At 38.8% G+C, this 13,187-nt stretch overlaps 1 protein-coding gene and 1 long non-coding RNA gene across 2 annotated transcripts; both read left to right on the forward strand.

Moving 5' to 3' along the window:
• The first annotated feature begins 345 nt into the window (after positions 1–345).
• Positions 346–4,979, forward strand: LOC135225058 (uncharacterized). The gene is made up of 3 exons (XM_064264326.1): positions 346–582; positions 1,499–1,693; positions 3,317–4,979. Exons 1-3 carry the CDS (start codon positions 462–464, stop codon positions 4,579–4,581), a joined length of 1,581 nt encoding a protein of 526 aa, XP_064120396.1. The 5' UTR covers positions 346–461; the 3' UTR covers positions 4,582–4,979.
• Positions 4,980–7,127: 2,148 nt separating this feature from the next.
• Positions 7,128–9,805, forward strand: LOC135225059 (uncharacterized). Its single transcript, XR_010316900.1, has 3 exons — positions 7,128–7,329; positions 7,910–8,026; positions 8,926–9,805. It is a non-coding gene; the product is annotated as an uncharacterized LOC135225059 (long non-coding RNA).
• Positions 9,806–13,187: the final 3,382 nt, after the last annotated feature.

Raw genomic sequence — 13,187 nt, forward strand, 5'->3', positions numbered from 1 at the left:
TAACATTAGAGTTCCTCACACTGAGGGACCTGGGCAACCCGAACAAGATGTAAGGTCTGTAAGGTAAGGTAAGGTTAGCTACCCCAATAGGCACTACTGTACCCCTGCTCATATTTTCTTTCTTCCATCTTACTTTCCACCCTCTACTAACAGTTGATTCATAGTGCAACTGCAAGGTTTTCCTCCTGTCACACCTTTCAAACTTTTTTTACTCTCAATTTCCGCTTCAGAGCTCGGTAACCTCAAAGGTTCCATCACTTTCCCTTTGGCCTAAATCTTATATTCTATCTATCTACTCTAGCTACGAAATTCAAACAGTCACTCAATTGTATCTTTCTCTGGATCTAAGTATCAAGTGAAAGTATCACGAGAAGGAATGAAACGAACATTTATCCCACAGGTAACAACAGCGTCCATGTGCAAAGTGTCTCTAGTATTTCGAACCAACTTGCTGTTGAAGTATGCCATCTTTTTCACGCGTGATGGAACATGGACTTTATTTGCTCTCAGCATTCATCGTCTTTAAAGCATCTCTCACTCAGACCACCAATCTTGAAAGCGACGCCACTTCAGCTACAAATGGTCAGTGAAATGCAGTCAGTAGTGCCAGTTTTTGGGATAATGTCCCACTAATAAATTTGATAGTTATTTAACCTGCTACCAATCTGGTAGTCCTCTATCCCATATATGTTTTCATTTGATTTCATTTACTCAGGTCGTAATTTCTTTGGAATAAATGGAAAGCTTTTGAAAAAACTCTTGTTTATTTAAGTTTTATCGAATAATTCGATATGAATATAAAAAATTTTCATTGTAAGCTATGGTATTTAACATATTTTTATCCCATCCTTTGTGATTTTTTTTTTTATATTTCTCTGGAAATTTGTTTTGATACAATCTCCTTATCAAGGAATATCTGAAATATTGGGAATACATTGACAATGTCTGAACATAAGATTAAAAAGATTAAAAGGCCTCAAAATGATATAATATCAAGATCGGTTAATGTCTCATTATTTAGATAATGACGTCCTAGTTCCTCATGAAATTGATACCTCTTGTCCCGTTGAATTTGGAAAGATCTTGCAGGCATAATATACAAGGAAATACTTCCCAGAGCAAAGTGACACTGGAATATTGTAAGGTCTGCCACTGTATATCTAACGTTAATATATATTGGGTTCATCTTTTGTTACATTTCCCAAAGAGGGTTAGTGCAACCATTACTTATGGTTCTTCGCAGCGTCCCTTCGTCCCCGTGCTGCAACCCCTTTCATCACTTTTTACTGTACCTCCGGTCGTATTATCTTTCTTCAACCCTCTCCTAACAATTGTTGTATAGTGCAACTGCTAGGTTTTCTTCCTATTACATCTTTCAAACATCTCTACCCTCAGTAGTTTCCCTTTCAGCGCCAAATGACGTCGCAGATCTCCAGCGCTAGGCCTAAACTTTTAATCATTTCAATTCCTTACATTTCTGGTTTTCTGTCCCTTCCAGAAACGGAGACGTTCGTCTTCGCAGCGTTCCAGGGCGACGGCATCCCCACGACGGAGTCTTATCTGTACTACAAGGGGGAGGTGCCCGAGATGACTCAGTTCACAGTGTGTTTTCGAGTCAACTTCCAGCGGTTCAGAGATCTTAATCCCATAGTCTCTTACGCCATACCGGGGGACGTGCGCCACCTGCATATTTGTGAGTAATGAGTCCTCGTAGGAATGGTACTATAGTAGATTCACAGCAGCCGCGCATTTGATGTTTAGGGGCCCGTCCCTTACGACGCTCTTGATTGGCTGTTGATAAGTTCATCACAGGGCTGGAGACTCTCAGTCTCTTGAGAGAGTTCACATAGGCAGGATGTTTGTTCCACCTCTCCGGAGGGATACTTTTGAAAGACGTATCCCTCAGGAGAGGTGGAACATATATCCTCCCTATGTGAACTCTCTCGAGAGACAGTTTCCCGCCCAGTGATTGGCTTATCAGGAGCGTCGTAAGGGACGGACATTTTATTAATACGAATGATATATAAAACCTAAGTACAATAGATACATTAAGCAAATTATGATAACGTTCTGTTTTAATGTACGAGAACCGTTGTACGCATCTCTGAAAGTTCGTAAGTAGAGGAGAGTCTGCAATATTTAACTTATTTATACAATGATATGGGATATTAATTACAATAAAAAAATCAGCATCTAATTCAGCTTATGTGGAAATAACAAGTCGATGCTTATAGCTTTCCTGATATGAAAATATGATAGAATAAAACGATTTTATAAGCCCATTCTTAAGTAAGTTTATAATTATGAGGAGGAGCCAAGTTCTATGTAAGGAGTAATTTGCCAGTCGCCCTGAAGACTAAGGTTTGTTGGTTCTGAAACGAATGCAACCAACACCACAACGCGACTGGGTTGGTTCGTTGGTTATGGGCATAGGAAATACCTTTACAACGGCGCCTTTTAATCGTAAGAGTTATATTTAATTGTTAAGCTCTTTAATTCTTTTTTCTCTTTTTTTTCCACATCTTATTTAAGGTCTCTTTTCTTACTTCATTATGTTCCTCTTTAAATAGGAAATTTCCAACAATATCATTTTCATTTTCTTCATAAGGTTGTTGAAGGCCAATTGATCTATTCTAATACGTTCTTCCCTGTAAAGAAATAAAGATATGAATTTTCTTTTAAGGCACGAAAATTTGTAGACCTAGCTTCAAAGCTAATCTTTGAAACAGTTTGATCACAATGTTGTTGTAATAAAAAAAACTCAGTCCATTCATGCTCTTGAGATAATAGGGCGCTGGCATCTGCAGCTTTTTGAAAAATAATTGAAACACTTACTCCCCTTGGTATCAGATATAAATCATGTTGGTCACCTTAGAATTTGTATACTTCCGGTTTATTTTAATAATTCATACTACTCCTGATCAGATATATATAATTTTGGTCTCAGAATTGGTATACTTCCGGTTTATTTTAATAATTCAAAAGCCGGAGCATCTATGATCTCCAGAGTTTCTGTGGCAGCTAAGAGCGTTCATAGGCAAACTTTTGCTTATGACACAGAGATTGTTGCCCTGTAGAGTTCACTGAGTTCTTTTAATTAATTAATTATCTGTAACTTTTTTTTATTAATAATATAGTTTTTTCTTTGCCTGCAGTTGCTGTAATTTTCAGCTAAGTTTGAGAGCTGGTATACTTTTTATACTAATGGCCTAATTGGAGATGCCAAATTAAAATATCAAATAAAGCTCAGTATAGAGTATGGGTATCATTTCCATTTTAGATTAACTGCTTTTCTGCAAATGTCTCTTACTTACAGCTGTGGAAGAAAAGGACAAGAAGTTGGTATTTATTTGCTGCAACAGCAATCTGTTTGCAAGCTTTAAACTCTGGGGTCTGGCCCCAGACAGCTGGGATGTAAGTTGCGTTACTGTTGATCTGGAGGCCTTAGAAGTAAAAGTCATTTGGAATTACCAGGAGTTGGAGGCTGAAAATTCCATGAGCAATTCGACAGAGACCCTAAAACTGGAAGGGGGTGGAAGCCTTTATTTAGGCCAAGATCAGGGCAAACTCAGGGGAGGGTTTTTAAAACGCCAGAGCCTACATGGGACTATTGGCGATTTCAGAATGTATGACTTCGTCTTGTCTCATGATGAAATGGAAGCCTATCGTCGTTTCAGCGAGAATTACTCTTCATTGGTACCTGTCGTCGACTTTTGTAATATCTCGGAACAATTCGAAATGAGCCAGGTGGTCACTGGAATGCTCAGTAGCAATGTCAGGCAATGGGGCTTTGGATCCTATACTATTTTTTCGCCAGATGCTCGTACGTTTAAGGATGCGTTGCAGTTCTGCCGAGCTCTCGGTGGGTCCATTAGTTATCCCAGAAGTGAGAACGAAAACTCAAAACTCGCCGAGGGAATGCTCCCATATTTGAAACAGTGTGGAATCGAAAACTATTTCGATACATTTTGGGTCGGGATCGAGAAAGAACCAGAAACTGGACTTTGGAGAGATAAAACATGGAACGTATACAAGAAGTACAACTTGACGTACAGCAATTTCATGAGATCGGCAAGGCAGTCAGAAGAACGATGCGCTACCTTTATCACTGCCGAGGACGACGTAGACAAACTCTCTGGCAAATGGCGCGTTGCTTCCTGTGAAGATGAAAGGTGCGTTTCTTGCTACATCTCCGGAAAGATAACCTTCTACCTAAAGGGTCTTTGCAAGAAGTCTGTGTTTGACCAGAGGTATTTGATCAGATGGGACAGTGGTGAAATCGAGTTTACTGGCTATCTTTATTCTACAATTCGGTTTCACAAACCGGAAAAAAACGACAACCTGGACAACCTCGGGTTTTGGGAGATCACGACACTTCTTGACGACAAAGCGAAGGCCATTCTCCATAAGAAGTCGCCGACACATACGCTCTTCGGGATAAACAGGTGGATGATCTACGACGACAGATGTGACTGGGGCAGTTCCGCAATGCGAAAACTCACGTTTCTCTCTGTAACGAGTACAGTTTCACCTGCCTCGGCGGAGCATGCGTGCCCCGGGAATACAGATGTGACGGGCTAGTGGACTGCCTCGATGGCTCTGACGAGACCAACTGCTCCCGCGTCAGCAAACCGACCACTTACAACTCCGCCCTCCCGCCCCCATCCACATGAAGAGCTCCGTCTTCGATTCCATCCAGGTGATGGTGAGCGTCACCATCCTTTCGATCAAGAATTTCAGCATCACGGGTTTTCAGATAGACTTGGAGCTCTACCTTGAATACACTTGGCATGACCTAAGACTCCGTTTCCTTAATTTGGATTGGGACCACCTCTATAACAGAATAGACGAAGAGATCTGGTCGCCCCCAGTGCACTTCTTGGGCGACGACGGGACGTTTAGCGAGGTCAAGGAGATGTCAGAGGTGTTCAGCGTCATGCGAAAAGGGAAAGGGAAACCCACCTCGTACGAAACTTGGGATGAAGGTAAGTACGTATCGCGACCAGTGGAAATTTCCTCTTGTATGATGTATGATGTGGATCTAATAATGTCGCAACTTTGAAAGTGAAATCTGTTATTAAGTCTACTGTTAATGAAGGATAACGAAGGGTAATGTTTCACTAGTGCAAATTATTTTCTTAATAAGACTGTCAATGATATAATGAAAAGTGTAGATTATGATAATTATTAAGCTCTGATGATTAAATCTGCCATTAGAATTGCCACTTATATGAGGAATAATATGGATTTACAATGTTCCAACTCAGAAAACGAAACCTGTTACTAGAATTGTCACTTATGTGAAGTATAAAGTAGATTACGGATCTTGTTGCAGCTTTGGCAATGAAATATGTCGAGATAGAGCCTTTAAATGTACTTATAGTGATTGAAAGCTCGCTGTTTTCAGTCTTGGAATACAGCAGTGCAGAAAACCCTCTTAGACAAGAAAAGGTCGTGGTGGTCTCCTCTGTCTGCAACTTCAAGCTTTTTGCTTTCCCATTTGATATCCAAACATGCACCATGGTAAGTTTTTTTTTATTGGTGTTTATTGTCAAAGAATGATTTTGGTATAGACACATTTGAATGACGAAAAAAAGTTCTAGAATAGCTGCAGCTAACGAAAATACCTTATGACTAACTTAATGAAACCAGAAAAAGTTAAACGTTTTGCTGAGATTAACTTGAACCAGGAAAAATAGGTTAAGGTTAGACAGGAAGGAATTTGCTGTTTAAAGATATTGCCTGGAAATGCTAGGTGATTAAAATGTTCGAAATAGTAATGATGAATATTACGAGTTTTTCTAAGTTAATTCAGTGGTAACAGTAGCGGTACCTTCTGTCTGTTGTTTCTTTGCAAGTTTAACATTTTTTCAGTTTTTTCTTTGTCAGAAGACACTTTCCTCTGTTCTATCAGACAATTTCTCCTTTTCAGAAGGTAGTTGCCTTTATTTTAGAAAATCTCCTCTACTGCAGAAGACAGTTTTGTGTCATTCCAGAGGATGCTGATGCCGTTTGTTCAAGCCGAAAAAGCACATCTTTCTGCACAGAGTGTGAGGTTCAAGGGAAACCGTAGACTACTGCAGTATCAACTGGATAATGAAACCATCCACAACACCACCTGTGTATGTATTAAATGACGAGTTTTGTGGATACATTTCAAAAGGTTTGTTGACTGAATCTATCAGAGTTCATAGCTTCACGGCAAATTCTCCCTGAATGTAAATTTTCTTTGTTTTTTGTTCTGAATTTTTGATACACCTGCGAATGCTCACATAGGAATCATACTTTAAGGGAAAAAAAAAAAAAGTACGAGGAACACTAGGATTGCCTCTGATTGTCTACACAGGGTGGCCCTCCGCCCAAAATGTTTCTTTTCAGGGCCATCAGATTGTCAGGGAGCCTTGGTACCTATATAGCTACCCTCGAACTCTTATCTCCATATTTATTTTTTCTTGACTAACTTATACCGTCCTGCTTTAGACGAATAAATTCCATCCACAGTACATTAAGGTATTTCTCACATTTATTCCTTAGCCAAATAAAATTGTGTGATTTTGAAAGAGAGCCCGAATAACTTGATACCCATATCTAACACAGGTCCGACAAAAAAGAAGAAACACAACAACAAGCCTTCGACGTGGGCTGGTAGTGACGTCAGTGCACCTCACGTGGTGCTCTGTAAGCATTGCTTAAGCCACTTTGCAGCGTCCCTTCGGCCCCCTAGCTGCAATCTCTTTCACTCCTTTTTTACTGCACCTCCGTTCATATCTATTTTCCATATGACTCCCCACCCTCTCTAACAAGTGTTTCAGAGTGCAACTGAGAAGCATCCTCCTGTTTACACCTTTCAAACCTTCTTACTGTCAGTTTCCGTTTCAGTGCTGAATGACCTCGTAGGTCCCCCATCGCTTGGTTTTAGGCCTAAATTCTATATTCTTCCCTCCCAACAACAAACCTTTAGACGATAAGAAAATCACGACGCAAATAGGTTGATCATCGGAGGCTATATCCTCGTAAACGATTTACAATTTTCTTTGTTCCAATTGTGTCGAGTAAGGTAACATCCTCTGTGTCATGAAGTAGAACTCCCCCCAAAAGCTTCCTTTTCATTCCCGGGGAAAGCGGCATGGGCCTGAGAGAACCAACTGCATCACCATCCGCCTGACCTTCTCCAACCTGTCCAATTACTTCCTCTCGTCCACCTACCTTCCTACCTTCGTCGTGGTGGTGATTGGCTACATGACCTTCTTCTTCCCCGTGAACGACTTCAGCGATCGGTTCATCGTCAGTCTCACGGGCCTTCTTGTCGAGGCGGCCTTCTTCATGCAGGTACACAGAGAGAGAGAGAGAGAGAGAGACCTTTCGTCAACTATGTATTTCTTGTATAGTTTGTCTCCCACAGCGATAACCAGGAAGAGAGAGAGAGAGAGAGAGAGAGAGAGAGGAGGAGAGACGAGAGAGAGAGAGAAGAGATAGAGGAAGAGAGAGAGAGAGAGAGAGAATGCCTTCGTAGACAGTAAAACTACTATGTCTTCAAGTCTGGAGTACTAGCAATTAGGAAAGTAACAGGTGTTGATTGTAACTTCAGGATACTCGTATATGAAAGAATTAACGTCAGATTTCCGTCTAGATGGTGATATGTTATTCCAGATCCCAATGTATTAGTAGGTAAATATACTTTGGTCTAGACGCCTGAATAACAGGAAAATTAAATTTTTACTCTAGTGGTTAATACTTTTGATTTGGTTGGGCTCAGCTTCTTAAAAGTAAATAGAAAACGAACTAATAACATATATCAGAAGTGTCATTTTAAGAAAAAAAGGATGAATTTGTATTAGCGAAATTACCCATAGGCAGCACATGAATATTCAGCACAGTTTTTAACATTCTGATGCTACTCTCCTTCCAGACAAATTCTTCCATCCCGCAGACCGCATACATCAAAATGATTGACATCTGGTTCATGTTCTGCATCGTGTATTTCTTCCTCCTGATGACTGCTCTACTTCTCATCAATAAATGCCTGGTAAGAAATGGGGGAAAAAAATTATGCTTGGTCATGCACTAGGCCTAACCCCTCGGTCAGCGATTAGACAATGTGGAAAAATGCGTACTGGTTCATAAGCCAACCTGGGCATGTCGTGCTAATTTGAAGGAGTGATCGTAATTTACTTACACTTTTGTGATGAGTTGTATCCCAAATAACAAATTCTGTGATAAACATGCACTGTATAACTTGTAGCTTTATGCTATGTTGCTGGCTTTGCAAGAATGTGAGGAGATACTGTACGGCACTCGAGGTTTTTCTACTAACTGTCTAATGGACATCAAAAGAGCAGAGTAATCATCATTTGCATAAGACACCAGCTTTTCATCTAGACCTAGTCTTATATGCATTATACAAAAGTAAACAGGATTAGTACAAGGACGCTACCTAGAGGAACCCAAGAGATTACATTACATCTGTATTCATTATAGTTACCATCAAGAACTCTTAGTAATCCGTTGGTTACAAAATCCAATTATAATGTTGAAAATGCTGTTCTACTCTTGTCTGTCTCAATTTTTGAAAACTCGAGTTGAATACCCAGAATCCCAGGGTGGGCTATGCTCAAGCGCTTACATCCTGCAGTTCTGGGATATATGTTTAAATCTCCTAAACTTGTAGACTCATAAAGAAGAAAGGGAATAAAGAGATTATTTGAATGGGAGGTGGGAGAAACATGTCAAGAATTTCTGTATACATTTTCACATATGTTTCTTTGAACTATTCTAAAAAAAAATGATAATGAAATCTCTGTGTGCTCATAGGTTCGAGACTTAATGCAAGAGGTTATTAGCAGTTCAGGTGAAAAAATGAATATTTGTAAACAAACATTGGTAAGTCACAAGTTAACGAGTAGTACTTTGGCTTATTATCCGCAGGAAAGGGCCAGGAAAGAAGATAAGAGTCTGGAGGAGGTGACCTTGGAACCACGAGCCATGACATCGAGGGTTTGTTGTCATTTCGCCAAGGGCATCATCAGCCTTCCAATGCCCAAACGACCTGACAAATGGAACGCAGCCGCTGTTAGACTGAATCGCATCTGTAGGGCATTTTTTCCTCTCTTGACTCTTGTATTTCTTATTAGCTATTTCAGTTACGCCCGCATTCACAGCCAGGTAAAACCTTTGGTTCTCGAGTAAAGATAGAAGTCGTACTTTATAATCGGTCTAAAGCTATTGGGTGCCTACTTTGGCTTGTTATCTACGCGTTGCCTACTCCGGGGTACTAGTATGTACTATAAATATGGCGGAAGCTCCTTGAGACGTTGTACTTAGTACTAGCCTCTTGGGGGATCAATGCTAGTACTAAACATGGCGGAAGCTCATTAAGACGTTGTGTTTAGAACTAGCCTCTTGGAGATCAATGCTAATACTAAACATATCGGAGACTCGTTGGGACGTCGTGTTTAGTACTAGCCTCTTGGGCATCAAAGTATTATATGCACACATCTCTGTATCGTGTAGTCGACAAAATAGCTGAAAACTCACTAGTTATATACTGGTCACTAAACCAACATTTGCCATAGTGGAAATGGTGCATGTTCACTCATTATTACTCATTACGGAGCAAAAGAAGACTTTACGTAGGAGAAAAAAAGTTTGAATTATAATTGCTGTTGAATTAAAATGGCAACAATATAGTATATGGTTGCTGTTGAGGGACAAGCATCACTTTACTATTAGTTAAGCGGAAACTAACAAGATAACTCTCTTCGGATCTACAATCAAAAGTCACCGAAAATAGATCTATCTTTCGATGGTCTCGGTATAATGTTTTATGATCTGCGACCCATGAAACTTTAAACACGGCCTATCCTATATTGTAACCAGAAGCACAATTATTATGGCTAACTTTAAACTTAAAAAAAGTACTGAGGCTAGACTGCTGTAATTTGGTATGTTTGATGGTTGGAGGGTGGATGATCAACATACCAATTTGCAGACCTCTGGCCTAAGTAGTTTTTAAGATCTGAGGGCTGACAGGAAAAAGTGCGAACGGACAAACAAAGCAGGCACAATAGTGTTCTTTTACAGAAAACGAAAACTACTCTCGTTTTTTAAGTGGAGAAAATCTAATGCAATTGATTTATGAAGCAACGTAAAACTAAGTATGAATGGAAGCTCATAAAATTCATGTTAGCAATCCATGGTTTGGTTTAATAGCATACTACGCTTTCTATAGTTTAGTCCGTACTACATTTATAGATTTTATGGGGCGAATTACCTTCGTTCTACTTTCAAAGACATTTGTGAATGAACAGATTTCTGATATCAGCATCTTAAGGAAATGTGTTTTATATATATATATATATATATATATATATATATATATATATATATATATATATATATATATATATTCCATTTCATAGCTTGAATTCATCTTTAAGAACACCGATTCATCTATGGTACTAGGTATCCACGTGAAGTTTATCATAATAACATATTTTTAGACACAAAAGAGCACCTTAAAGGATCACACACGTGAACGCATGCACTCGCTTACTGAAAGATGATTAGAGACCTTTTTTTTTATCACAAGAATAAAAATAATTCCATATAAGGTTGCCTTTTGGTGTTATATATGTATCAACTTGGATCTTATAGAACTCTCTTCATTCTACAGAGATGAACCGCGGCGTCTTCTATTGAAGCAGCAAGAAGGTCTCTGGTTAGGTTGCAGTCATGACATTATTTTCAGGGAAATATTAACACGATTGTATATATATATATATAATATATATATATATATATTATATATATATATTGTTTTGATGAGAATAATAAATAAAAATGACGGTAATTTTCTGTTATTAGTTCCCGTTGTGATTGGAGGTTAATTATTTTACTTTTTTTTATTTCAATAAACTGATATGAGTCATTACTAGTTCAAGAGACGAATTAAAAACACTGCACTGCTCTGGAAGCATAATATATATATTTTGAATCTAATAAAGTTCATGAATACTAGACTGGCTCTTTAAATTTTCCGTTGTAACTGAAATTTCCAGTTTACTACTGTCTTGGACAAATGTTTATCGTAAACTTTAAGTATTTACATAACATTATGTAACAGAACACACACAAGTAAAGCAACGGATTTCAGCGTCGAAATTAATCCTAAAATGCAGTAAGGAAAGTCCTGCTGCTTGAATCAGCTGTAAAGGGTCTCACTTTAAAACCATTGATAAACCAACCTCTTAGTTGGTAAGTTCTTGTTGGTATTATTGTATAATTCAAACCAATTTCTGCCACGGCCAAAAGCTGGGATATTCTATCTCTCGAAGTGGATGCGAATACGGACCCGTGGGGTGATACTTACAGCGCATGCACAATAATTATAAATCAGCGCATGCGCCGTGTTAATGTGGCAGACTGTCACTGTCAGTGTTTGTTTAACTCTTGACGCCAACTTAGTAGAAACGGTAACTCAGCAATTAAAGATTGTGAGGATTCAAATTCTGTGAAGATGGAGACGAGAAGCTGACTTTCTGAAGATGAGCAATGTCAGCGAGGTTCCAGACAGGAATTACTGTAACAGGACAACAAGGTCCTTGTTGGCAAGTATCTGGAATTCACAGGCACTGGAATTCGACACAATCAAAAGTCATTGTCCACCAGGCTTTCATCTGAATTCTGCATATTTTATACGTTTTTAACATATTCCACGTTGAATGGTTTGAAGCAAGATAAAAATGTTTTGGCGATAGCTTATAGTGGTAGCTGGCAGAACCATTGCCGTCGATGGCAAAACTAGGCTACATTATATGTAGAATAATGGTAGAGACAACCAAGCAAAACTCATTTAACCTAAGGACGTGAAATCTAATACATTTGAGAGGGCGTTAATGAAACCGTACTTCAGCATGCCTGTTTATATACATAAGTCTTATAGGCTGTGACTGCGTAGTATATACGTAAACGCACTATACCCGGTTTTTTTCCATCTGTCCATCGGTCTGTGGTGTTTGCGCATGGTAAGACTGCGCCCCTGGCTTTAAATAATATCCTATTTCGAATATTAACGGTGTAATTCGCATACAGTAAATTATTAAAACACTTTTCAGTTGCAAATGTACACCCAGATATCCTTTTATTTACCTAAAACTTTCACATAGCGTAACTATTTAAAGCCCCGGGACGCATATTCCTGAAGTCTGGATGGAAATAGACTCTCTCGGATATTAGAACCAATCAGAGCATGATTTGTAGCGGTGACGTCGTGAGACTCCGCCCTCCTAGCGCTACCTCGTATAAGCTTTTCTTAATTCTTGCAGAAGCACCAGTTATATTAATCTTATCTTGTATGATAAGTTTAATATTGGTAAATATAGTTATTATAGATGTATAGTTAAATATGCATCAACTATGTTGTACCAGCTAATATTTACGCTATCGCTTATGCATCATAAGTTACTGAGATATGCAAGGTATATGGGACCATTGCTCAATGAAACACGCATAAAGCCATGCCCATGACAATCAGCCGCTTCATTACATAATAATTCATGCAGAAGCACCAGTTTTGAGAATATAATATTGTGAGAGGTTATAATATTGGTAAATATAATTATTAAAAAAAGTACCGAGATACGCAAGGCATATGGCTGGCAACATTGCTCAATGAAACACACCAGAAGGGCTATGATCCCATGTCAATCAGCTGTTTCGTTACGTAATACTTCACTCGTTGAAAAATGACTTAACTGCTTATATTGGCCTCGACAGGAGGACTATGATCCCCTGGCAATCAGCTGTTTCGTTACGTATAACTACACCCATTGAAAAAATGACTCAACTACTCATATTGGCCTCGACACTTAAGCATTTAGTACATGAAGTAGGCTGACAGTTTAAAATTTTTGTTACTTTGAATTTTATTTGGAATCATTGTACCCTTCAGAATGCACAAATTTTGCCCTGTTGATCATATATATTTCTTCTGCAAGTTGATTTGTTCTTTGCTGCTTATATACATATATATTTTCTATTGTTGTTTTGTAGTTTTGACTCAATGCTTTTGAAATGTACACATTTAGTCAGGTTAGGCTAGAATACGGATGGTAATTCATGTTCGGAAGTATACATGGTGTGAGACAGGAAATATAGACCTTTATTTTAGTTGCTACGGTAAATCTATG

The sequence above is a fragment of the Macrobrachium nipponense genome, chromosome 12 (assembly GCF_015104395.2).
Source record: "Macrobrachium nipponense isolate FS-2020 chromosome 12, ASM1510439v2, whole genome shotgun sequence".
Taxonomy (NCBI): Eukaryota; Metazoa; Arthropoda; class Malacostraca; order Decapoda; family Palaemonidae; genus Macrobrachium; species Macrobrachium nipponense.

Excerpts from the sequence above, each read along its gene's own strand:
- LOC135225058 (XM_064264326.1), top strand. The coding sequence starts at position 462 with ATGCCATCTTTTTCACGCGTGATGGAACATGGACTTTATTTGCTCTCA. Across the intron at positions 583-1,498 it reads CGCCACTTCAGCTACAAATG|AAACGGAGACGTTCGTCTTC; the intron begins GTCAGTGAAATG and ends TGTCCCTTCCAG. Across the intron at positions 1,694-3,316 it reads CGTGCGCCACCTGCATATTT|CTGTGGAAGAAAAGGACAAG; the intron begins GTGAGTAATGAG and ends TCTTACTTACAG.